The sequence below is a fragment of the Saccopteryx leptura genome, chromosome 2, assembly GCF_036850995.1.
Source record: "Saccopteryx leptura isolate mSacLep1 chromosome 2, mSacLep1_pri_phased_curated, whole genome shotgun sequence".
Lineage (NCBI taxonomy): Eukaryota > Metazoa > Chordata > Mammalia > Chiroptera > Emballonuridae > Saccopteryx > Saccopteryx leptura.
The window spans coordinates 68,040,968-68,068,638 of record NC_089504.1 but is presented as its reverse complement, the minus strand read 5'-3'; the positions used below and the strand labels follow the sequence as shown (position 1 = coordinate 68,068,638).

Here is a 27,671-nt window from a genome sequence, read left to right as displayed (position 1 = left end):
TATTAGGCAGCTCTGCTATGACCGTCAAACTTGTTATAATGGCTTTATACTGTCTTGTGGGCTTAGTGGTGCAAGCCTGTAGATCACCTGAGCTAGGTGCTTCAGGAATGCTTCTTGCACAGGTTATGTGTGTCCTCCTGTTGTAGTTGAGTCTTGAATGCTGTTGGCCCACTTATAGGGTGGAGGTAACTCTCAGGCTGGCCAGATATAAGGATAGACCTTGATCATAGTGTATGAATCATTGTGCAGATGCCCCCAGAGGCAGACGTGTTCCCAACAGGGTCTGGTGCCTGTTGAAATCCCCATTTGGGTATGCCAGTCATGTGGCTAGTTGGGTCAAGCTCTGGTGTGGTCTGAAGCTCACAACTGTTTGTGTTATTTCTGGATCCATTTGGGAGAGTTCTGGTGCTAGGTAGCTGTCAGACATTGTCTGTAACCAGCCTTGGGCTACCTGTCTGGAGCCACCTCACTACTCAGTGTTTGTAGATGCATCTTCTGGGCCTGGGTGTGTGTGGGAGCGGCAAGCTGTGCACAAAGTTTGGCTTCCTCCAGCGCTGAGCAAGGGGCAAATCAATAACATGCCAAGGCTCCCTGAGGTCTGCCTCCTCCTGTTAACTACTCTGCCACCCCCAGAGATTGTCTGTTCTTTTTCCAGAGAAAGACTAGAGAGTGGACCCAGCCTGGGTACAACCACAGTCTCTTCCACAAAGTGTGAGCTCGATAGGGTAAAGTGACCGGCTTGGGAGTATGTGGCTAGTGGGTGCCTGCTTGGGGGCAATGTGGTCAGGCACTCAGTGTGGGAAAGTGGCCTCTATTCCAGAGCCATACAGCTCCATCTCTGCCGGAGTCTTTGATCCTAGTTCACACAGAAGCAGCTCACTGCAGGTTCCGGTTGGGCGTAGCCATCTGGCCCCTCTTTAGGAGCGAGCTCAGCAGGGTTGGGGGACCACAGAAGGTTGGGAGGGCAGGTCAATCCCATTGGTGGCGGTGGTGCTGGTGGCACTCTCAGGGTGGGGAAGGATGGTCCTCTGCATAGTGCCCCACAACCCAGCACCTGAGTCCCCAACTAGAGGCTGCAGGGGGCAGCACACCAAAGATCCCAGCTGTGTGCAGCGCTCTGGTCCTTCTGGGAGCTGAGCTCAGCAGGGTGGGGCCCTAGGGACTCCGGAGGACAGATTAAAACAGTCTCCCATAGGGGGCAGCTGAGGTTGCAGGAGGGTGGCACACACTCTGCGCCCCTCCCCTCCATAGTCAGCCTCACAACCCAGTGCCTGTCTTAATGCCAGACAAGATGGTCTGAGGAAAACATGCTCCAGAGAGTCCCAGCTCTGAGCAACACTCCCTCCCACGGAACTCATTGTGTCAGGGTCACTGTGACCTAGGAGGACAAATCAAAACTGTCACATTGGGGGCGGTGCCAGCCAAGCCTGTAGAAGGAGGGTAAGACTGGCCCCTGTTCCAAAGCCACACAGTTCAGTGACTGTCTGAGTCTGTGCCTCGGGCTTCTTGAGAAAAAGTGCGCACACCCAAGGTCCCGTTAGACGCAGCCAGCAGACCTTCCTGCGGGACTCGAGGTTGGCAGGGTGGTGTCACCTGTGCTTGGAGGTCTGGGTTAGTGCACTCCCCAGGCTGGGCAGTAAGAACAGGAGCACTTAGCCCTGCGAGGATAGCACCCGAGGGCAGTGTAGGATAGGGACTCAGGACAGGGACCTCAGTAGCTGACCCTCCAGCTCTCTCCTTGGGGCCACGCCTCCCAGATTTTCTCTTTATGACTCCTGTTTCTCTTTATGACTCCTGTGTGCTGTGACTTGCCTTTCTTCTACTGGAGCCCCGGGTGAGTGCCTGAGCACAAGCTCCCGTGTGTTGGCCCTTTAAGAGAGCACCTGGGTTGCCAGCAGACCTCCTTCTCTTCCAGGCAGGCAAAGTCCCTGCTGATTTTCACTGCTAGATGCTATGCAGCTTCCTCTTCCAAGCCCTGGTGCTCTGGGTTGGAGATCCAGACTAGGGTTGAGAACCTACGCTCCTGGGGCAGGGAGTTTTGCAGCTGAGAAATCCCTCTGGCTTCTTACCTGCTGCACAAGAGTGCAGGGGCCAGCCCTTTCCACATCTGTGCCCACTTACAAGTCTCTCTGTGGCTATGTGGCTTCTGAAAATCCTTGATTATAATCCTCCTGTTCAGTGGTCCTTCAGTTGTTTATTCAGGTTTATTGCTCTGTCATTGAGCTGTACATCAGTGTGGCACTAGGAAGGAGGTGAGTGTAGCTTCCACCTAGTCTGCAGCTATCTGGGAATCAACCCTTGACAATGCTTTATGACAGAGTTTTAGTAGCCACTTGATTCATTTCTCTTTGGGTAGCGGAATGGAGTGAAGGATCTACCCTGAGCTAACCAATTTGAGCTACACTTTCAAATTCCCAATAACTTTTGTTTCATTCTAAACACTATAGAATATGGACTAAACTGATATGGCCTTTTACAGAGAAAACCTCTGAAGGTGATGTCATTCCCTATACTCCTGTAGCATCATTCCCTTGACCTCATTCAGATTCAAGTCACTTACCAATCATCGGGTCCAGCTGAGTCTCTTTTCTCTATGCCTCATGGCCTCCTCTGTCCCTCTGTAAAATAAGACCTGCTGTGGCATATTCAGGTGTTCTTTATGTAAATATATTAGCCTCCTAGTTTAGCTTGAGCATCACATTTTAAGAATAATAAGGAATGTGTTTGGGACACAAATAACATGAGAACAGAGCCAACATCATACAAAAGTCTTTGGAGCATTTGTATTTGAGTCAGTATGCTTAGAAAAAAATCAGATTAGGCCCGTGTGGATTCTTTTTGTTGTTGTTGTTGTTTTTGTTTGCTTGTTTGTTTTATATGCTTATTCTTTTTAAGAAATCCCCCTACACCAATCATGGAAAAATAAAATTTCCCAAGGAAATATGGTCTGGGTAGGTCTCCCCGACCCCTCAATATTTAGACTAGGATTCCTGTCGGGTTGGTTCCTCTGTGCGTAGTCTCTGCCTCCTCTTCCCTGTCAGTGAAGAGTGAACTTAGCATCCTCAGAGGATGCCACACAAGAGTGCAGTGCGCTTTTTCTTTCTAGGGTGATCAAGGTTCTGGGTGGTCTCATAAACATTCTCCTTCACATGATATCTTCTATGTTTTCAAAAACCCACTCCCAAAAATCTGGCAGCAGATGGCAGGACCAAGTGTGAGCGGCAAGGAGCTGCTGAGAATCCATCTCGCATCTCTGAGCAATATTCCTGAGCTAGTGAATGCAGTTCCAGCTTCTGTCTCTACCTCTCTGGGGCCTCAAATGTTTATTGATTCTTTGTTTTTATAATAGTAACTTTTTATCCATTATTCTATATTTCTTTTTAATTCTACTATTACATGATTATGTTGTCCTTGCAAAAATAATAAAACACTTCAAATAAAGTGAAAGCCCAACCTCACCAGTCCCATTCTCCACTAAGAGGTAACTGCTGTTCTAATTTGTGTGCCTTTGCAGATCAAGTTCTATATATCAATACGTGTGCATATAAAAATGCATAATCTTGTTCTGTGGAATTTTTAGAAATATGAATGGCATTGTGGTGTGTATATTGCTCTGGGGCATATTTAGGTTGGCTCATGGAAACCTTTTTGTCAATATATGGATTTACTTACTCTTTTAACTGCTACATAGTATTATCAGTATTTATATACCATAGTTTATCCATTTCCTTAGTCATAATAATGTTTTACTGAATTAATTTTCTCTTTCTAATGCTACTATAATGGAAACACCTTTCTAAGACTGCACATATGTACATATGTACACATACCTCTGTGACAGAATTCTAGAATTGATGGTGCATCAAGGAATGCATCCATTTAAAGTTTTAACAAGCATTGTATAAAATTGCTCTCCCAAACAACCATGTTACACAAGCATATATCCCAGGGTAAATAACATGGATAAATTCGGCATTTCAGTGACACTTTAGTCGATGTTTTTAAAAATTTTTATTGTATAATAACATATAAAAGTAAATTAGGCAAGTAAATATTTATATCCAAGAAATCTATAATTTCTTTGACCATTCTAGATAAAAGAAATGACAGAAGACATAATACTAAAATACTTATTAGTCAGATTTTGGTAGAGAGCCCTAAATAGTCTAGAGATGACCAGTACAGATGCATAATAAGTTCAATGTTAATTTTTAACAAAAACGAAAGAGTTGAAATGGCAGCCACATCAAGATCACTTCATAGTTTTATCAGGATAATCATCTGATTACTCGTGCAATTCTTAGTCATAAAACTCAACCCATTTTCATAGATGTTCCTTTTTAATATTCTTGCAGTTCATGAATGCTGTTCTTGTTATGGCTGAACTAGAATGTCCAATCAAATTATGAGCTGATATATATGTATGGAATACTCTCTATGATTTTTGGTCCATTTTACTGTCTTTGCACCTAACTAAATGTACTGTAAAATCTCCTAATTCTATTGTCTTTCTTCTCCAGATTAGTGAAGTATCCAGAAAGGGTCAGCATTAAAACTCCACCAGATTAATCAGGAAAGCCAATTCTTAAGCACCTCCCCAGAACGATTTTAGTGCAAAATGGCCCCCTTATGCCTCTTAATGTTTTTCCTTTGGTACATTACTACCGTAGCGCATCACGGGACATTAAGCATATTTCAACTCGTGGGACTAACTCAATCATGTTTTTAGAAATTGAAAACAAATGTTGTAATAGGATGAATGATAATATTGAAGTAATAACCATTTCCTAGTAGGCACACTTGTTTAATGGATTGCATAGTCTATCACTCGTTGAAACCATTTTGTTTTGGTTTGGTTTGGCTTGTTTTTAAGGCAAAAGTTTGGCAATAATTTGGTCTGCTTTAATTGAATTATTGTCCTTATTGGAAGAAAACTTGGAAAGGTGGTTTTACTGCAGAGGTTACAGGGACCAGCCTAATGCTAGGCTTGATTTAAAAGTACAGTCTGCTCCCCCTTTTGCTGGAATTTTCTGTAACACAGTAAATGTACTGAGTTGAGCTGGCCTCAGCCTGAAGCACGGGGTTATGCACTCCTCTGTTGTTGTTTCTTAAGTTATTTAGAAAAATCTGTCTCTGTGCTTGGCAACTACTCCGACAGAAAGCAGATAAAAATAAGGGTGGTTTATCAGTTTTGCTGTTCTTATCGTGTTTCGGGTTGAAGGCTGTTGAAATGATGAAAAACAAACAGCACTAAGTAGGGTTCCGTCATTAAGGCTGCTACGGGGAGCGGAATTTTTCAGGATCAAAGAAAAATGCATTTGCTTTTGGAACTACAATCCTTCATTTTGAAAGGTGCACTGCACTCAGATCCTGACGATGGGTGAAAAATAGAGTAAACTGGAGAAGGAAGTAAAATATGTGCTGCTATGGGAACTTGGAAACTCAAACGAAAGGAGGCTGGCATTCTTCTCTAAGCTCTGAATTTGCATTGTTTGGTTTCTTAAGAAAAAAAAAGTAATGCCTGGGGTTTATTTCTGAGCAACTGGAGTAAAGCATAAGCATGGCTTGTTTTCATCTCATAAAATTATAAGATCTCCCTTTATCTTTGTAAACAGGTGTCAAAAAATACTCCCCTGCTGGGGGCTTTGGGGAATGTTTCTGTATATATCATTGATTCCGGAGAGAGCTTCAGAGTTCGTTCATATGTTTAAAAATATATAAACTTACATTTTTTTAAATTTTGCAACTCAGGTTGAGCACCTTCGATTTTCCTGGCATGGCAGTCACCCTAAGAAATTATCTAACGCGGTAGCAACAAGAAAGCTCTTGTCATTCCCCTCAAGGAGAATATTAACTGGTATAAACATGATAACCAGGGGGAAAAAAAAGGTGAGGCAGTTGCTAATAAAGGAGTATAAATGGTCATGTGGATCCAAGGAGAAATACACCGAGGGGAGAGTCCTGCCCCTTCGATGTGGCAGACGAGACAAGTCCGGAAGAAAGGGAGCGTCAACAGGTAGACATGAGGAGGAGGAGGCGGGACCTGTGTCCGCACGGCCCAGAAGTGGGAAAGCTTAAAATACGTTTAATCTGCCTGGAGCCGAGGCAAAGTCTTGATTCTTATAGTAAACTTATTGCCTATTTATAAACATGCAGTTATTTTAATAGCTATTCTCAGTACAGTTATTCGGTTATTTGTTTAATAAAAACATTATAAACAGTATTTAAAATGGAAAATAAATACATGGAGCATGCCCTTTTCCCTCACTACCTTTCAACCACCCTGGCTTTCTTTTAGTTATTCAAATATGCTAAGCTGTTTCCATTCCGGGACCTTTCTGTGGGATATTCTCTCTTCCTTTCTGACCCTTTTCACTCAGCACAGTGATCCTTGCCTTATCGTAGTAGTCTGCTAGGGCTACCATAACGAAACACCACCCACTAGGGGCCTTGGGCAATGAAGATGTATTTTCTCACAGTTCAGGGGGCTATAAGTCCAGGCTGAAGGTGCCATCAGGGTTGGTTTCTGGTGAGACCACTGTTCTTGGCTGAAGATGGCCACCTGCTAGCCATGTCCTCACATGGGCTTTCCTCTGCGCATGTGCACATAGACAGATCTCCGGTGCATCCTCCTATTTGTGAAAGGTCTGACTGGCTTAGGGCCCCACCATTATGACTTCACTTATCCTTAATTACCTGCCTACAGGCTCTACCTCTAAATACAGCCACATTGGTGGTTAGGGCTTCAATGTGAATTTTTAGAGTGCACAACTCAGTCCATAGCAGGTATCAATTTAAATGACATTTCTTCAAAGGTGCTGTACCAACACCCTGCACATTTACCTACCTCACAGCAGAAGTTGTTGAGATTTACAATTATATCTTTATTTACATGATTATTTAGTATCTAATCTCCCCACTCAACAGTAACATTCCTGAGGAAAGGACCATGACTGTTTTGCTTACCACTTCCCTAAGTCTTAGCACATCACGGGCACTCAGTAAGTATTTGTGGGGTGATAGTCTGCAGAGTCTTATGAAAGAGCGTATCACAAATGTGGCTGGAAGAACAAAATAATGGGCACCTTCCTTTGTGTCCCTGATGATGGGAATGGATGAATCAGGACAGTCAGCGTGTGCTGATAAAGCATAATGATGAACTCCCCCCAGAGGAGTAGTATTAGCCAATTTACTTGGTGTAAGTACTCCTGCCAGGGCTGATTTCAAGCTCAAATGTGACAGCACTGAATGCTACTCAGTAGCACCCTGTTATATAATATCTTTTCACCTCAAGAACATAAATGTAAAATAATTAAGCAGCAATATGTTTTGAGTATTACCCTAACTTTTAATATATTTACTTAAGCAGAATTCCTGAGAATTTAACAATTGACTTTTTTTTTTTTTGCATTTTTCTGAAGCTGGAAACAGGGAGAGACAGTCAGACAGACTCCCGCATGCGCCCGACCGGGATCCACCCGGCACGCCCACCAGGGGGCGACGCTCTGCCCACCAGGGGGCGATGCTCTGCCCATCCTGGGCGTCGCCATGTTGCGACCAGAGCCACTCTAGCGCCTGGGGCAGAGGCCACAGAGCCATCCCCAGCGCCCGGGCCATATTTGCTCCAATGGAGCCTTGGCTGCGGGAGGGGAAGAGAGAGACAGAGAGGAAGGCGCGGCGGAGGGGTGGAGAAGCAAATGGGCACTTCTCCTGTGTGCCCTGGCCGGGAGTCGAACCCGGGTCCTCCACACGCTAGGCCGACGCTCTACCGCTGAGCCAACCGGCCAGGGCCTAACAATTGACTTTTGCCAGCTCCAACACACCACTGATGAATAGTAGAATAAAATGGTTGAGGTTGAATGCATAGAAATTCATAATTTATTACTGTGCAGGGCACAAGGCAAAAGCAAGCTTAGCTGATTCTTAAATTTTAGACCTGAATGTCACTGAAAGAGTGAGAGAAGAGCAGGTTTGAGCAGAGAAAATACCGATTAATCTTGGAATCTTTTTATTTCTGGAGAAATTCAAGGGCAGTTTGAAAGAGAGATCTCCCCTATGTTCAGAGAAAGGCCTATCTCTTTAGGAATCTGTTGTTTTGCTGAACCATGAAGAGGAATGAGAGAAAAGATAGAACTTTGGGGATATCATCTTCATTTGGAGGGCTGGAAAAGGTCTGTAAATTAGGAAAAGAGATACAGATGGAAAAATCCAGAGAGACAAGAGAACAATCAGCACAGGGATCAAAGGGGAAAATATTATTTCTGATGGACAGTTTAAAGGGGTGTTGGTAGATTTCTGAAGATGAGAGTTAGGGTTCATCTTTCATTTGGGATTGCAACTTCATAGAACTTCTATCCTGTCATGACATCCAAGGAACCATTACATGAGTCACATTTCTTTTTGGCTAATGTTTAGTGCTACATATTTCAGGTTATTTTGTGTTTGAGATCATTATAAAATTTTCTCCCTTCCTACCATCAACCCCAAAGGGATAACCTCTGATATTTCCCATACTCCCTCAATAAGTGTCATAGGAACCAAGAAAAAAAGACTTCTCAAGGAAACTGCACTAGGAATAGACACTACTAAAGGAATGGTACTGGGATGAGCCATAAGAAAGTCACTATTGTGGCAGTTGCTGCTAACCCAAATGACAGAAAGCCATGTGAAGCAGCGGTGGTACCATGAAATGTGCTCAAGTTCAACATGTCAGAAAGCCTGCATCTGAGTCCCTGTTTGGGCATTTGCCATTAGCACTAAGTTCAGGGCAGTTCCCAAATGTTATGAGTTATGGAAGGGAAAAAGAAGCTGCCATATTTGCAGAATGCCTCCCAGGCACCAAGCTCTGTTGTGGGAAAGCATATTACTACCATTTTATTTACCGTACCAGTATATGGGAAAGCACAAAGTTCCCCCCAACATTAGATATTTTTTATTGGAAATAACGAGAGAAAAGAGAACACAGCTTTAGGGGATAGATTAAAGCAAGATTTTGAAAGCCTAATCTTAGATTATCCAGCAGAAATTGTCATAATTCCCCAGAGTTAACATTGCCTGTTCCTTGTTGTCAGCATCAGAGGTTGAAGTCTATACCTACCAAGCAACTGCCTCTTCCTTTAGGTTAATTATCATAACCATGTTTTAAGAAATGCAGGAAAACGGGAAAAATGTTAAATAACTTTCTCAAGGACACCCAGCCATTGGTATCTGAAAAAACTATCTTGAACCTTAGGTCTCACATCAAGCTAAGAAACACCTCTACCATTTAAAATCCCCCAATTCATCATCCTTTCTTTTCTTCAAGTCTTGGTGCAAATGTCACATCACCAAAAAAAAATTTAATATAACCTTTCTTTCTTGTATTATAAATAGTTCTGTAAAGTATCTTCATGATAGACTCTGAGATATTTAAGGTAGAATCTAAGTCATCTGTAATGCTGTGGCAAAGTTACTGTATGTTACTTAGCAAAGTACTTCGTTATTTGTTGAATGAAGAGATGGACAAATGAATGAACACACAGATATACAAATGACAGGAGACAGTGGCATGTAGCAAATGAAGGAGGCCGCCTGTTGCTTGGTATATAAGGTGGCAATATATTCCCTATACCTGCTGATTGCATGTTTCCCAGCCAGGTACATATCCATGACCAAGAATTTTGGATTCCACCACTCTTGACACATAAATAGCCTAAAGGAGTTGATAAGAGACAAACAAGATTTACCTTGAAATTTAAGAACACAAATGTGTTATTTTGTTAATATCTTTTTTTTTTCAACACTGAAATAAATTCCAGTGTTTCAACAACCTGACCCTGTGATCCGTTCAGTAAGTTAGACTGTCTTTTTGGAATGGCAGATCTTGTCTTTTCACTTTGCGGGCTCTCTACCTCCTCCTCTTTGAGCCAGTTTCCACCAATTGGGAAATGACCCGTAAGACCATAAGTGATGAAGTTTAAAAAAATTGCCTCGGAGCTTCTTGCAACAGAGAGAGGCTTTTATTTTCCCATCGGGAATACTTGAATTTCACCTGAAATTTCAAAATATATTCAACTCTGAAAATAAAGGGAGTAAAAACTAGAACACACCCACACTCTGTAGTGATTGCTTTTTATTAAGAATTTTTCCCACTGAGAATACCTTGCACTATTTTTAGCATGCAACACTTTACTATATTAATTATGTACTTCCCACTAGGTTGGTTTTAGAAATTCCTTGCTGATTTAAAATATGAAATATTTCAAGTCCAGTGATTTACTAGTTGTTGTTTTTTTTTGCTAAATTGAACTAAAATAGACTGAGAATGGTTTACAACAATATATAATAGCCTAGTTAGATTTTTACTATTTAAAAAATATTTCCTGATATAAACAGCTTGAATATATGTTTTTTCATAATGGTTTCAAAATAATTTCTACTTTGTATTATGTGATCAAGAAGCATAGTAATTATGGATTTGATATCTTACATACTGAAACCAAACGAGTTTGACTTGGTATATTGTTCCCTACTCATTGGTTATGGTGACTTGATAATACTTTTGACTTTAGAGTGCTCCAAAATTATCACAATAGCCATTGGAGTAGAATTAATGAGTTTTAAAACCTAGTTAATAATAAAATAATTTTATTATATGTTAGTTTCCTGATGTATTTATGTAGACTTTTCTCTTTGTTTTTTCTTGTAGTGCGGGAGTCGGCCGGACTGGCTGTTTCATTGTAATAGATGCCATGTTAGAGAGAATAAAGCATGAAAAAACTGTAGATATTTATGGGCATGTAACTTTAATGAGAGCCCAGAGGAATTACATGGTTCAAACAGAAGACCAGTACATCTTTATCCACGATGCACTGCTAGAAGCAGTGACTTGTGGAAATACCGAAGTGCCAGCGAGAAACTTGTATGCCTACATTCAGAAGCTGACACAAATAGAGACAGGAGAGAATGTCACAGGAATGGAGCTAGAATTTAAGGTATGATATTGGACATGATGTGGTCATTTAGGAGCAGATCATTCTGGGGTCATCTTTGAATAGTGGCTTCACTTTCTTAACCTTTCAAGTTTGCCAAGTTACAAGATTCATTTGACCTTGTCCTCAGGTATCTGACTATAAACACTTGCTTCCTCTATTCCTTTTCTATTCTGTGCTTCCTAACAATACCTTGAGCTCTTTGTACCCTAATTTAAACTGAGAGATCATACTCTCAGAACATAATATTTAAAAATTCAATAGGCTATATGGAGTCCATTAGGGAGAGGTGAAAAGCAGTATACAGTTTGAAGAGTTATTTGCTTTAAAGTAAACAAAAGCTTTGTATCTAAGGAGGAAATCTTGGGCACCTTGCATTCAAACCATAGGCTAATTTATCTTTTTTGGATTTTTTCTTTTTTCTATTTGACAGCGTCTAGCCAGCTCTAAAGCTCACACCTCAAGATTCATCAGTGCCAATCTTCCATGTAATAAATTCAAAAATCGCCTTGTTAATATTATGCCATATGAATCCACAAGGGTATGCCTGCAGCCTATCCGAGGAGTAGAAGGATCTGATTATATCAATGCCAGTTTTATTGATGGATACAGGTATACACTCTTGTTCCCCTGACAATCCAAAGCCTTGATATTTACATGTGCCCTACTTTCTTAGCAAGAATGAATTTTATCTCAATTCAAAGCATTTTCTTTCTGCACAGATCAGCATTTGTTTTTTTGTAATTTTGAATAGAAGAAGCAGTCATGGAGTTTTTAATCTGGCTTTCTGCACTCTTTCAGAAGCCATTTGTACATGGCAGGAGTTAATAAAAAAGCTGTTTTGCACCATATTTCATAAATTTAATAGATTGTATAAGAGTCATTTCTTTAAAATGACACCGCACAACTATATCTTAAATGATTTGTGTGACACATGAAATTGAGCTAATTAGCATTGCACTAAAATTTAAAAAATGATAGACATACATCATAATATTAACAAAGCAATTTCTTTTGCAGAATCCCCAAAATGTATTAAATGTCTTTATTTGATTATAGAATATTAACAGAAATTTACTGCCATTGCATTAATGATATATTTTTAGTTTTTATTACAAAGTTTGATGTTTACATAGCAAATGTGAATTTTTGCATGTTCTCTGATTTCTTTAACATGCTATTTCCATTCTCTGTAATTCAGACAACAGAAAGCCTACATTGCTACCCAGGGGCCGTTGGCAGAGACCACCGAGGACTTCTGGCGGATGCTGTGGGAACACAATTCCACCATCGTTGTGATGCTCACCAAGCTGCGTGAGATGGGCAGAGTGAGTGTTTCCTCCTAAGACATTACTTCATGTAGACATGAGGATTTAATTTTAATAACTCAAGAGCCAGTGCCATTGGGAAGTCAGAGTACTCCAGAAACATTGGGGCCATTCATTACTCTGGGTCGGTTTTAACTCACAAGCCACATTGAGTTCTTTCATTTGTGTGCTTTGAAGAAAGATCTAGTATTTTTTTTTCAGTGAAACACAATTCTAGAGACAAGTAAGTAAGCAAATGACCCTGTTTGACTTATGTCCTGACTCTCAACATATTTTTATTTCCTTTCATTCTGGACAAGCTGAAGTTTTATGAGCAAACGTGCCATTATTTCTCTATAGGAAGGAACTTGATGTTCTTTCATATCTGAGGCCAATTCTTACTTGCTCATCATCCACTCCCATTGAATGCAGTATTGTAAAGTTACATAGGTAACTCAAAGGTAATCTCAAATAGACTTTTAAAAAATGATTATTCAGAAAATATACATAAAATAGTACTAGAGACACAGAAGGACTTCCCACTTAAATTTAATATATGCAAGCAAGCATTGTGCCATATTTGCTTGAGATATTGTCTCTGTCTTTTAGTATAAATCAAATGATAGAGATGTATCTAAAACCCAGCTTTTAGGGCCCACGGGGTGGAGGGGAAAGAACTAGGAAACTGACTTGTCTATTCTGATTTGGTCATTGACTCTGTGAGACTTAGCCAGGTCATTAAAAACTGCCTGGGCTTCAGTTTCCTCAGCTGAGAAGGGAGATTGGACCAGATCAATTCAGAGGTTTCTTTCATATTCACACTTGATGGTTCTCTTCATTCCAATCCACCATGGTGGAAGTCCACTAAGGTGCTGCAATGCATGAGCGACATGGCCAGTATTACGTCCAAGGACAGATGGAATTATTTGGTTAACATATAGATATGAAGATGTTACCCTATCAAAGTATTCAATCCAATGATTGTGTATTGGCACCTAATATATTCCATGTCCTGTCCTTGATCCTATGGGCAAGAGTCGAACCACAGGATTTCGCTATCCTCAGGAAACTTGCAGATTCAAAGAAAAAAATAACTCGCATGCAGTTGGAATAGGCTTGCATTTTGAAATTTTACTAAGGAAAAATATATATAGATAACTAGAAGACAGACAAAACTTTATTTCCCGTTTGTATGGTTTGCATAAACCTTCTCTCCTTTCAGGAGAAGTGTCATCAATACTGGCCAGCAGAACGATCTGCAAGATACCAGTACTTTGTTGTAGATCCCATGGCTGAGTACAACATGCCACAGTATATCCTTAGAGAATTCAAGGTCACAGATGCCAGGGTAAGTTGGCACAGTCTTATGCTCTTAACTATTAGCCGACAAGTAGTCTAAAATGCACTTCTGGGAGAAACATTTGCCAGTGACAATATTCCTAAAGCTAAAAGAACCCACCCAGCCGGGAGGATTTTTTTTTTTTTTAAATATAAAAGTAACTTTTCTTCTGTCTGGCAAGTGTTCTCACAAACCCAGGTTGGCTTCCTTTCAAATATAACATCTGGCAGCTCAACTTTAGGACTGCATTTGGTGAGTATGTGTGCTGGGAAGCATTTACTGATTGGCTGACTGTTCTTACAATCACCTTCTCAACTCATTCTCTTTGGAACTTTCTTGACTTCTTCATTACTTGAGGCTGTAAATATGTTGTTGTTTTGCAAAGCCCTTTAGGTCATGTGGGCTTGGAGGTTAATTTGGTGTGATTTTAAAACTGCAGAGCAAATGGCATTTTTTAGAAGAATCGAACAAGCTTTGCACATTTTAATTTGATTGCTGGCATGGTTTATTCCTTGGTGTGCTAATGTGTCTGTCCACCAGAGCTGTGCACCCATGACCCTTGTTGGCTAATTTTCATTTTACATTTCTTGTCTAGATTGCTGAGTCCAAGGTTCAGCTCTGATGTAAGATGTTCTGTGTGTAAACTTTAATATCCTTGCCTTTAGCCGTTCTCAAACCTTGACTATAAATATATCTTAGGATAGAGGGGTCAGTCCAAAGCTCTGCTTTGTTTTTGGAGCTGTCACAGTGGGTGGGTCAAGTGCAACTCCAGTGTAAAGCTATTTACTTGATCCATTGTTTTTTCTGGAAAGCTGCTTTCTTAACCAATACTCGTGTTTAGAGATTGTCTGCTAATCCCCAAAGCCGGAGCCCTGGCTGTTGACCTAAAGTGGAACAGAAATTGGTTAGCAGGCTGGTAGGCTGAGGTGACAGACCTGTTAATGCCAGAAAATGTGAAGTCTTAACTGCTCTGAAAGTGACTGTACACAAGGCAACAGTTAAGTTCCCAGGTCTCGTTTTTGAGCTGCTCAAGTAAGCATGCCTTGTTAAAATAATAATAATAATAATAATAATAACAACAACAATTCCCTTTCAGAATTTGAAGCAAGATAAGTGAATGAGAATGTTACTTGCATTCTAAGCAAATTCAGCCCACCACTTCTAATGATAAAGAGTTGAAGCCAGGCTGTATAAATGCTAGAGATACCTTCTTTACCACTCCTCACGTGCCCAGATCATCTGATCATAATATGCAAAAGAAACAGTGAAGCAGAGACTTGTTCATGTGTTTGTTTTCATTTTAAAGGCTTCCTATGATTGAATAATTATCCTGGCTGCCATAACATTTGCCATTTGTACTCCTAGTGTGTTTCTAATCTCAGCTTCCCAGTTTAGAAAGCCAGTTGGCAGTTGAGAATACTGTATTGTTAAGCAGGTGACCTCTAAATGGAGTCACAGGTTGGTGGCCTCTTCTCTCAGGCAACTGTGGTCAGAAATGAAATCCTCTAAATGTCCGGAAGAGGACAAGTCTGCATTGCCTGGCCTCTGGCTTCCCTTCCTGTGCTTTTCAAACCTTTTCCAGAAACAGGGGGAAGTAAATCATGCTTCCATGGTAACCCAGTTAGTTATGGGGCAAATACACAAAGTTCTCACAAACTTGATGTGATCTTCCTCTTTTATGTCCATCCCCAAATGGTGCCAGTCAGAAATAAGCCCTGTTCTAGTGGACACCGCCAGGCTGGCTGATGCCGGCCCGTCTCAACGTGAGTCAGCCCCTCTCCTCAGTATGACTGAACGAGGGAGACTGAGTCTCTGTAGACTCACCCAGAATCTTGGGTACATGCTCACCTGTATCCAAAAATTTAAATGGGAAAAGAGGTGATACAAAATACAAGGTTGGGAGCAGAGCCTCTTCAATTGGGACCAGTCCCTCTAAGTTTATAATTTGGATGATCTCTCTCTGTTTATTCTGGGGAGAAAGGTGATGCTCATAATTGTTATTCCTGCTTCTGTAAACAGAAGGCTCTTCTGCTTTTTTTGTGCTTCCAAAAATTTTGCAGGATTCTAGAAGGGCCTTACTTAGTATTTTCTTTTAACACAATTTATACTTTGTGAATCAAAGCAGTGTTGCCTAATCACTATAGGAAAGCGTCTCCTTTTGCATCTTGTTTTCTTTCTGTGTTTTGATTTGTCTGAGTCAAAACCCCCATTGACACCTTAATTCCTGTGGTCAGCCAGGAAGAGTCCTTTTCAAGAATAAGAGCATTTGTTTGCTCATAATCTCTTTGATCTACTTGAGGGATGCCTCACTGCCTACTCAGCAGCATAGTCAGTCACATGATGTATGTTGTGTGTTCTGCCAATGTCTAGAGATCGTATGCCTCCAAGTTAACAGCAGCTACCTAATTTGTGTCAGATATTTTCAATATCTGTCATTTGACAATGCTATAAATAAGCAAGCAAAGTAGATGTAAAGTTGTATCATTAGCAAACCCTCTGTTCTAGATGACACGCCTGAATGCTCCTTTCAATAAAAAGTTACTGTATTCTGCAATTTTTGAAATATAGTGTATAGGTTCCACCTTGGTTTTTGAAGGCAAACTTTGGGTCTCTAAACAGGCATTCATATAGGAACTGCACTGCTCTTTACTTTATGAGGTTTGTGACTGGGCACTATAAGAGCAAACTAATTCGCAGTGTAAGGATATATGAATGGAGACAGTGTTCACAGCAGATAAAACATGCATGTAAATAAGTATAATCTGCTGCTAACTTTTTATCCCTTTTTTTCTTTTTGGAAAAACCATCATGTTTGCTGGTGTGGTCTGTGCCCCGGCGGAATCCTCCTGGCGTCCTTGGCTTTCTCCCGGCAGGACGGTCAGTCCCGAACAGTGAGACAGTTCCAGTTCACTGACTGGCCAGAGCAAGGAGTGCCAAAGTCTGGAGAAGGATTTATTGACTTCATTGGCCAAGTCCATAAAACAAAAGAGCAGTTTGGCCAAGACGGACCTATTTCAGTCCATTGCAGGTGAGTTGAAAATCAGGGCTGATGAGTTTCCATTTGTGAACATGTGGGAATAACTTTGAAAATATGGTGTTGTTTATTTAGTGTAAGGATAAGCTTCTTGTAGTGAATACACATAATTGATATTTTGTTCTCAAAAATGTATTGTAAAACCTCAAACAAAGACTCATTTCCCTTTTCTTCCATAAAAGGAAAGTCACCAGAAGATTTTTATCCCCAAATTTTACTTCTTGTAACAAAGAACCAAGCTGTGTTTCTCTGGCCTATTTTACCTTAGCAGGAATCATTGGTACATCCCCTTGAGATAATTTTTTCAGTTAATCAGTTCTTCTTTGTTTAGTATTCATAGTGTTGCATGAATAAATATCACTTGGTATGTTGCTTCTTGGAAAAATTATAGTTATCAAGCCTTAACGACAGTACTGATTTTTGCCAATCGATAACTGATTAGAATGATGCCTCAGTTAAAATTGTAGTGTGTTCAAAAAGTAAGGCTATATCAGAAAATGAAGCACCTTCAAGTTAATTATTTTTAATAATTTTCACAGAATTTTATAATTCAAGTCATTGAAGTTAACTGAAATAGAACGTTAACATTTCACAAAGGGCATTCATCATAAATTTAGTGCTTTTATAACTTTCTATGCAAAAATCTTCCAGAAAATGCAATTCATCGATTTTTCTTTAAACAAATATAATTTGGGATTTTAGCAATTTTTGAAGTCTCAGTTTCTGATTTCTTTATGGTCAAATCTTGAGAGAGTTTATTAAAAAAAAATGATTTAGCTTCAGTTAAGAAAATTCCAAACTATAGTTCTCATTAGAGAAATGCAAATTAAAAACCACAATGAGATATCACCTCACACCAGTCAGAATGGCGCTCATCAACAAAACAACACAGAGTAAGTGCTGGGAGGGTGTGGAGAAAAGGGAACCCTCCTGCACTGCTGGTGGGAATGCAGACTGGTGCAGCCACTGTAGAAAACAGTATGGAGATTCCTCAAAAAATTAAAAATCGGCCCTGGCCAGTTGGCTCAGTGGTAGAGCATCGGCCTGGCATGCAGGAGTCCCGGGTTCAATTCCCAGCCAGGCACACAGGAGAAGCACCCATCTGCTTCTCCACCCCTCCCCCCCGCTCCTTCCTCTCTGTCTCTCTCTTCCCCTCCCGCAGCCAAGGTTCCATTGGAGCAAAGTTGGCCCGGGTGCTGAGGATGGCTCTGTGGCCTCTGCCTCAGGCGCTAGAAGGGCTCTGATTGCAGCAGAGCGATGCCCCAAGATGGGCAGAGCATCGCCCCCTGGTGGGCGTGCCAGGTGGATCCCAGTTGGGAGCATGCGGGAGTCTGTCTGACTGCCTCCACGTTTCCAACTTCAGAAAAAATACAAAAAAATAAAAATAAAAAAAAAAATTAAAAATTGAACGGCCTTTTGACACAGCAATTCCACCTTTAGGAATATACCCCAAAACACCACAGCACTGTTTCAAAAGGAGAAATGCACCCCCATGTTTATGGCAGCATTGTTTATAATAAATAGCAAAGATCTGGAAACAGCCCAAGTGTCCGTCAGTGGACAAGTGGATTAAAAAGTAGTGGTACATATATACAATGGAATACTATGGGGCCATGAAAAAGAAGGAAATCTTACATTTTGTGACAACATAGATGGACATGGAAACTATTATGTTAAGTGAAATAAGCTAGGCAGAGAAAGAAAAATATCATATGACCTCACTCATTTGAAGAATCCATTGAACAATGTGAACTGAGGAACAGAATTGAGACAGAGAAGGGATCAAAGGGACCAGAGGAAAAGAGAACAGAGGGAAAGGGGATGATAGGATGGGGTAATCCTGAAGGGAAGGGGGGAAGGCTTTATGGGAACAGGGCAAGGGAGATGTTGAGGGGAATACGGGGGAGGGGTATGCATTCAGGGCAACACGAAAATCTATGTAAACACAATAAATTAAAATTAATTAATTAATTAAATGAAAATCCCAAACTATAGTTCCTAGTGACATGGCACATAGGATCTCAAAATAGGAGAAATATTAGCCTTGGGCTTCAAAATGTCTGAGTTCTAGTTCCACATCTGCAATCATACCTCTGTGACACCAGGGAACTTTCTCTGGACCTCAGTTTTCCTGCTGATCTGAGAACCTTTCTAGCACACTATGTTTCCCGGACATTGTGTAGTATTGAGTTACCTGGACAGTCCCCTTAATTTTCCACATAATTGCACAAATGCTAGTTCAGACTTTTCCAATATAAAGAAAAGCATATATTTAATATATGTTTTTAACTTTAAGCATTCCCATAAGTATGTAAGGGTGTGTGTGAGAGTGACTTCCCATTGCTTTTGTCATCACAAAATGCTTTAAACATGCCTAGAGTATAAATACTATGGCATATTATTCATATACCATATATATCTTAAAGATTTGGCCCTGACCAGTTGGCTCAGTGATAGAGCGTTGGCCTGGCGTGTGAAAGTCCTGGGTTCGATTCCCGGCCAGGGCACACAGGAGAGGCGCCCATCTGCTTCTCCACCCCTCCCCCTCTCCTTCCTCTCTGTCTCTCTCTCCCCCTCCCGCAGCCAAGGCTCCATTGGAGCAAAGATGCCCCCCCCCCCCGGGAGCTGGGGATGGCTCTGTGGCCTCTGCCCCAGGCACTAGAGTGGCTCTGGTCGCAACAGAGCGATGCCCCGGATGGGCAGAGCTTCGCCCCCTGGTGGGCGTGCTGGGTGGATCCTGGTCGGGCGCATGCGGGAGTCTGTCTGACTGCTTCCCCGTTTCCAGCTTCAGAAAAATAGGGGAAAAAAAAGATTTTTAGTTATTTTCTCTTATCTGAGAATATCCTAAAAATACCACTTATTTTATTTATAATTTTTTAAACTAACATGATAAAGTCAATAATTCAGAAGTTATAAGGTCAGTATCTGTTTTTTTCCTGAAAGTATCTTATAGAAAGCCGTAAAACCTCTATTTTTGTTATATTTGAGCAATTAAATCAGGGTAAGATAAGACTCTAGAGTACCTAGACCATTCAACAAAAATATCATAAATTGTGGTCTCTCAGGATTAAGTGAGACTTTCAAGGTTGAAAAGGACGTTCAAGATCATCTACTTCCTCTTAACAGAGAGCCTTGACTGCTCTTGGACATCCTCAGCCCATTTGGTAGTGACTGTCCATAGATTTTAGGGCCTCAGTTAACATTTCTGTTAGGACTCTTTAGGAAACCCTGTTTATAAAGGGACACACTATTTATCTGCCTGTCAGCTACATTCCCAAGTAAATGAATCCATCCATTTTCCACAGCCTGTACCCAAGAGTTACACAGGCCATTTAATTAGGATCCAAAAATGTAGGGGTTTTCAAATTATTCACTGTTCTCCTCATTACCTAAAGCTCCAGATGCTTTCCTACTTCTTAAGAGCACAAAAGCTATGCATTCATTTTCTTCTCTTGCTGCACTGAAGATTCTGAAATTATTTTAAAACAATGAAGAAAACAGAGAGAAACTCAAGAACTTGCTAATGTGGTGAAAAGAATCTTATTGTTTTAGGTCCTGAGTATTTAAAAATGGTGGATAACTGGGTAGTTCAGTGGCTCCTTTTTTGTTTTAGGTTAGATTCCCCTTTTAGAAACTTTTTAAAGTCCATATTTCAAGAAACAGAAAATACATATATAATTTACACAATCCATACGTATAAGGTATTCATAGACCTTTCTTGAACACTGAATTAGGATCCCATATAAAAAAAAAAAAAAAAAAAAAAAGCCCTGTTTAAGAATCTCTTTCTCATATCAAAAATATCTAAATTTGAATAGTCTAGCTGCCTTCTTATTTAGTTATATGTCTAGGAAATGGGACATCCTAAACAGATTTTAAGTGACTTCTAAAAGTGAATAATACACTAGAAAACTTGAACATTCTCCATATATCTCACCTTATCTAAATTATCTCATACGTTAAAAACATAAAGAAGGCAAGGTCTTCAATTTCAGGATCTGCATAAAGAGTATGAATATTTCATTATTTACCTTTTAATTCATTTATTTTATAAAGTGCTTTCTTGATAGTTCCAAAATGGCATATGATCTTAGTTGAAAAACTATTTTGTGTTATAAGACTTAATCCTAATTACTCCACATTCATTCTCACATGTTACCAAAGCACTTTATCCCAGGAATTATCACTTTGTCATCCTAACACCACATTTTCCTGAATGTTGCTATAGAAGAACATAATGTATTATGAAAGCTGGTGGACATATGTCTTTACGAGTAAATGTAGCCATGACTGTGAGCATCTAAACCAGTAATGTTGCCTTTGTTTTTGTGACAGTGCGGGTGTTGGAAGAACTGGAGTCTTCATAACACTAAGCATTGTTTTGGAAAGAATGAGATATGAAGGAGTTGTAGATATATTCCAGACTGTCAAAATGTTAAGAACACAGCGACCAGCCATGGTACAGACAGAGGTGAGAAAAACCTTCATGAGTCAAATAACAAGACTTTTATTAGCCAGGACCTCCTAGAGTCCAGAGACTCTCGACACCAGCGGCAAAATACAGGAAAATATTGTAGGAGAAGTATCAAATTGTTTAGTATTTTGAACCCCATTATCCCCTCTTTAAATGGGAGTGTCAATGTCAATGTCTTCGAGTTGTTTTGGGAACTATGTGAGATTATTAGATTGAACCATATTGTTACAATTTAACCATTTTTGGCCTGTGAAGTGGCAGTTTTGTATAATTCATTATATATATTAATATATTATACATATTTATATGTAAATATATATATAAAAATCACACTGCCTGGTTTATAAGAGACCCTCAGCCTATTTTACTTCTCCATTCTCTTTCTGTATGCCTAGCTGTTAAATATTAACTGCTCTATATTTCATTTCTTCAGAATGGTCATTTTAAATATTTGAATCCTGGCTAAGCCCTAAGGAAATTAGCCCTCCATTTTCTACTCCAGTAATTAATACAGAACTCATATTTCTCAGACTGATGTGAATTGATGATTTAACCAGCCTGGTCCACTGACTCGTCATTTCTAAGGATAATATGAGTAATAGGTTGTTTTTCTCTTTTTCAGTAGGCCAACAAATTCTATACGTGTTCCTAAATTCATCCCTCACAATATCTTTCAGACTTTGATTTCAAAATAGTGCAAGCATTTGGCTTGCAATACTCAAAACATTATGTCAGCTTGACAAACTTAATGGGTGTTGGGGGTGACAGAGGAAAATTGGACGTTTAAAAAGCCTTAACATTTAGCCAAGCAACTTACTGTGACAAGATAGGAAAGCAAACTCCATTTATTTTGCATTACCATTTTTATTGTAGAAAAAAATGCACATTTAAGCAAAACAGAAACTATCTACTTTCAGCCCCATTGGCTACTGAAAATAGGTTTCTTTTATGAAGAAAATCCTACTTTTTTTATCCTTTCTCCTCTGTATATTATAATTTTCCCATCTCTCCCACAATGCTCCAGCACATTCCAACATGACAGTGTTCATCCCTGTCTGAAAAAGGACACGTTTCACACCGTGTCACTTTAGAGTGAGCCTTTTAGAACAGAGAGCTAGCAATCAGACTGAATTAGGCCAATGGCACAGGGATCTTTTTCTGTAGGAAGCCCATGTTGTGTTACCATTTTCAAGAGCTGAAAGTCTGAAAGCCCAGCGCCGTGAGTAAATGGTGTTGTGTGCCTCCGGTTCCTCATACCAGATACCTTTGGGCTGCCTCCCTCACTTATGTAAGAACATCAGAAATTATGTTGGATAATTCTGATTGTAGGCAACAAGGTTTACTGTCTCATAAGATTTTTTTTTTCAATTTAAATTCTTTTGGCAATAGCCCAGAATATAAACGAATCTAAATTTTCCTCAGAACTGTGTCTGCGTCAGCTTCTCTTAAATATGCAAACTGAGAATTAGTTAGTTACATTATCACAAATAAGCAGATAATTATAAAATACGACTGTGCCGTAGAAGGAGCTCACGTGTTCTATTGGTGATTATTTGATATGACTTGGAGACTGGATCACACTTGTCTGGAAAATAATGTTCACTTGAGCTGTCACTGCTTGGAATTAGGAGACTAGTCCCATTGATTGGTGAAGTTAATAAACACCCTATGTGGCTGATCATTCTTTGCTCACTAAAGCCTATTGGTTATTGGATTGAATTGATTGATGAAAGTAGTGATTTTGTCCCCATCGAGTTGTGACTGTGTTTTCTAGGATTGATTCTGGTTTTTCTGTTAAACGTGCTCATGGTCCTTTCTCTTTCTCGCCATGCTTGACTCCTGCAGGACCAGTATCAGTTCTGCTATCGAGCCTCACTTGAGTACCTGGGCAGCTTCGATCACTATGCAACGTAGGAACCCCTGACTCATTTTGGATTTTTACAGCAAGCCCTTCAATTCCCATGGAGTCTCTTCTGAGCCATACAGGGCACTTGAGAAGTCCTTCTTAACTTCTAGGTAACAACCACTTAGTGGGACTATTACACACAAACTAAAAACAAACTCTTCCGGGTGGACCAAGAATTCAGTTTAATAATCTAATCGGAAAATAGTAAAAAAAAGAATCCTGACTGATGAGGTATCTGGAGGATTTTATTGACAGATACCTCAAGGATTTAAAATAAAGGGAAGAAGAGATCACAACAAAGAACCAGCATCTTGTTCCGGATTGCTTGCCAGGTACAAGGAGAGACTGCCAAACGCTGCAGTTCAGCGCAAGATGTTTGCTGGTGTGGCTTCTCATGGTAAAACAAACTCCACTCCGCTTCCACATGACTCCTTCCCATCATATTGCTCATAATAACATTTTAGGGGGATTCGGGGGGGAATGTTTAAAAAGAAAGCCTTTGATTTAGTTTTTTAGTATTGTAAGATACTGCTGACCTGTGCTTCATTTTTAACTGTGTAAACTTTTTTTTAATAAAATGTATCATTCGATAAAAGTAAATTTTAAAAAGATTACATAACTCATTTTTTTTAATTTTCCAATTGTAGGTTTTTTTAAGCTGTACAACTGTTATCTGTAACATCTTACTGTAGGAATATCAAATAATTTGAAAATTTGCACATTTTTGTGCAGTGCTCTTAATCTACAGTATTGATCTCGTCAGATATTACTTTTACACATTCTGTTTGCTTTTGGTCGATAAGAAAGTACCCATTCTTTTCAAATAATCAAAGAGAACTTTGTTTTGTTTTTGGAATCAACAGGGAGGCGCAAAGTATAAAGTTGCTGCTAACATATATACATATATATCCATATTTTATAGGGGTGTCTATGTATATATAGACAGTGTGTTCATACAAAATGATAGAGATCGCTATCATTCAGTTCTTCCATGATTTAGTATTTTTTACGGTAGAAAAGCTATTTGTAAACATCTTTTTCAATTTATTAATTTTACGACATTGGTATTTCTTAATACTGTATCACAAAATTTTAATTTGTAAGGGAAATGAGGAATGCACATCAGTGATTGTCAGACCTCACCCTCCCCAACTGCCTACCCCATCTCCCTCCACTTACCTATCCTGTTCACAAATACCATTTTGTTAGCCAGACTTCCAACAAAGTTCAATATTTCTAACAACTCTAGTGCAATAAACAATTATTAAATAGCTAAGAGGTGTGCATGTGGGAAAGGTCAGTGCATATCCCTTTAGGAGGGGAGAATGTTGTAATATATCAGCTATCAAGTTGTTTAAAACAGTGTATTCAATCGTATATTGTCTATAGTATGTGCTATGAAATTTGCATTTATGATATGTAACAGGGGCAAAGCCAAACTCATGTTACTCTGTTCAGTCAGAAACATTTTGTGGCATATAGCATTCCTGGGAAGTGCTGTACCTTGTTTTCTTTTGGTTTTAGTTTTGCATTTAGAGTGCCTTATAATTGATGCCTATTTTAATAGCATTTCTTTTTAGCTTTTGGTTCGTATTTCCATTAGTTGTTCTTATATGTTACTCTTCCTATTAAAGCATTATCTGTTTACCACATGTACAAAAACTCTTTTGAATAATATGCATTCCTAGTTTCCAGCCAAGTCGGGGATGTTAGTGATTGTACCAGCCCAAAGCACTTGGATAGTCAGGACCCTTCTTTTCTAATCGTCACCATCAGGAAAAGCTACCGGTTTTATTTATAATCCTTTCCAAATCTGCTCTGGAACACTCAGAATCTGCACCAAACTTATTTTAGTAACAAATATCATGGACAAGTTTGGAATATATTTGTTATTCCATTAGGATTTTTCTAAAAGGGGAAATTAAAAAAAAAAAAGTGTGTGTGTGAGTGTGTATATATATATATATATATGTATCTTCCCCAAATTTTCCACCATTATCACTCTAGGAAGCCATGGATAATGGCATGAGTTTGCCATATCTTATACAATTTCAAAGAATCCTCAAAATGTCCAAGAAACTCTTTAGAGAGTTTTGATATAGGTATAATAGCTTGGTTTAATTTTAGCTCAATTGATGTTCTGGCATAGAAGGGTTTTTTTGTTTTCTGCATATTCCCATCACTAACAGAATGAAATCCAAGAGACCAAACACTTGCAAGCATCATATATGAGCACTTTTGTAAAAAAAAAAAAAAAAAAGATATTTAAAAAGGAAGAAAAAAAAGAAAAAAATTGTATAATACTTTAAAAAAAAGTATCTAGAAGGCTACCTCAGAATGAGACTCTCTAACTACATCAGAACCAGAGAAGAATGTGCACTACGTGGGTCTGTTTTCCTTTTATTTGAATCTTTTTGGAGCTTTATCCAAGTGCCAGATTACTCAGTGCTGTAATTTTCATTTAGCGAAACAAAGGGGGTCATTAGACAGACATTGCATTATGCCGATATGCCATGTTGGACATGTAGAATCAGATGGTGAATTGCACACCAAAACCATTGTCCAATGAGCAGTTTCTCTCCCTGAAACAAAAACTGCCCATTTGGCAAAGGAAAAGAGGAGACTGATCACAAGAAGAAAATGAATGGGATGCATACCACAGATGAACAAGGCGGAGACTATTCCCGATGCCGTACTGTTCAGGAGCTGTTCCGAGAACTAACTCCCTACTGTCATTGATGTGCATTCCACTCTGTGCTTTTCTGTACAAACCATTCTAGTTTTATTTTCCCAGGTAAACATCTTTAACTACCATGACCATAATAAACTCAAGTTTCCAATTATTTTTATCATCATAACCAGTACGGTGCTATTATTTACCTATGTACGTGTAGTTATGTATAATTTTGTAATTAGTTACAATGGTAAAAAAAATCAAAATATATAAAAAGTGATTTGTACAGAACTTTATTTTAGCTCTTTTTTAAAAATGATTTGCATGGTTAGACAATGGTGAGGACAGCCAGGGGAGGGAAGGGCCTCTAGGGAACTTTGCACTTTCTATACCTTTGTACTATGCACTGCCCTATTGATTCTACACCCAATAATGTTATTACTTGAACCCATCTGTAAGAAACTGCTTCAGAAATTCATTTGTGTGTATGTAAATAACAACATAGAAACAGGAAGGGGAAAAACTCTGCAGTAATGTACAGATTTTTTTTCTTTCCTGTTTATTTTTGTTTTTGCTTTGTTTTAGTCCCTCCTTTTTATTTTTCTTACCTTTTATTTTCCTTTTTGGGTGTTGGTTTCCTTTGAGTTTATGGGTGCCCTGATACTCCAGCAGAGATCAGAAGGCTACAGATCCATCCTATTCATCTGTTATGTGGCTTTGCCATCCAAGCTTGGAGTGTCTACAAAGATAATAACAGTTGTGTTCTTTGCTCTTGTTTTGGATGCATAGACTGAAAAATTTTAAAAAATAACTTGTAAAATGGCTTGTTAACAAATACAATTACCTCTAATTAGTAGTACGCGTAAATGTTTTACAGAATGAAAGGCGTGCTTTTTATTTTCTTACTTCGTTACATTGGTGGCGAAAGAAGTCTGTATGAAAATCAGTTCTTTGCTGACACAAGTTCCATTTGTTACAGATGAATTCTAATAAAAACGTCAGTGTTATGCAGCCCTGGCCTTTGCTTTTTTCCACTTAAGCACTTTGGTATGATTCCCCCTTCTCCTCTGGTAATCTAGCTAAGTTTCTTTGTACTAATATTAATTCCACTTACCAAGAGGCTATCTACAAGTACCTACCTTGGCATAAGCACCTTTTCCTGGTAAGCAGACTGAGGCTCAAGGAAATCGTTTGTCCAAGTTCTCACAGCAAAAAAAGAGGTCTTGGTTTTATTCAGTTTAGAGATCACGAGCAATCTTTAATTCTGTGAGAAATGACTATATAAATTTATTCAAGTGTATTAAAATATATACAAGGTTTACCATCCTGAAACAACTGAAAGCTCTCATACACATAAAAATAACTCCATAATATTAACTTTTTAAAACTGCTTGTGAACATAGCTAAGAAAAGTTTGGCTAGGATTGTTATTCAGTCATCTGATATTACAGAGTGCTAGTAATGGGTCAGAACTGTTCTAGACATTAGGGATGCAGTGGTGAGCAAGTGAGATGCTAATGCTGCTTGCATGGAGACTACAGCCTAGGGAGAGAGCTGGCCTTCAATAAATAATGATTAAAATTGCACTCTGATAAAGACTGGGAGGGGAATCAGAGGACCCATGATGTTAGGACTTTCAATTGTGAGTGAAAGTCTGACTAAAATTGGCTTATACAAAACGAAAGTGTTTAAATGGCTCATATATTAAAAGATTAGGAATACCCAATGTTCAGGCACAACTAGACTTGGGGTTCAGGTGATGTTTTCAGCTTTTGGGGTGTCTCTCTGTCTCCCAGCTCTGCTTCTACTTTCTTAGTGTCAGCATGAAGCAAACTTTGTATTACTTCAAAGCTTTAGGATATTAACACCATAAACCAGCCCAGTTGAAAGAGTTTACTTACCCAACAGTACAAAAAGACATTGTAGAATGGAATAGATATATCTTGGCGTTCATTGACCTGACTTTA

The 27,671-nt window shown here is 39.4% G+C and overlaps 1 protein-coding gene across 25 annotated transcripts in view; it reads left to right on the top strand.

Moving 5' to 3' along the window:
* Positions 1-26,715, top strand: part of PTPRD (protein tyrosine phosphatase receptor type D) — a 2,469,774-nt gene extending 2,443,059 nt beyond the window's left edge. For all 25 annotated transcript variants that reach the window (XM_066368144.1, XM_066368143.1, XM_066368139.1 and 22 more), the window contains 7 exons: positions 10,688-10,973; positions 11,404-11,582; positions 12,172-12,298; positions 13,500-13,625; positions 16,490-16,644; positions 20,986-21,121; positions 22,970-26,715. In XM_066368144.1, the coding sequence (XP_066224241.1) occupies positions 10,688-10,973; positions 11,404-11,582; positions 12,172-12,298; positions 13,500-13,625; positions 16,490-16,644; positions 20,986-21,121; positions 22,970-23,038 (1,078 nt within the window). In that variant the 3' untranslated portion in view covers positions 23,039-26,715. The remainder of the gene's footprint in view (positions 1-10,687; positions 10,974-11,403; positions 11,583-12,171; positions 12,299-13,499; positions 13,626-16,489; positions 16,645-20,985; positions 21,122-22,969) is intronic.
* The last annotated feature ends 956 nt before the right edge of the window (positions 26,716-27,671 follow it).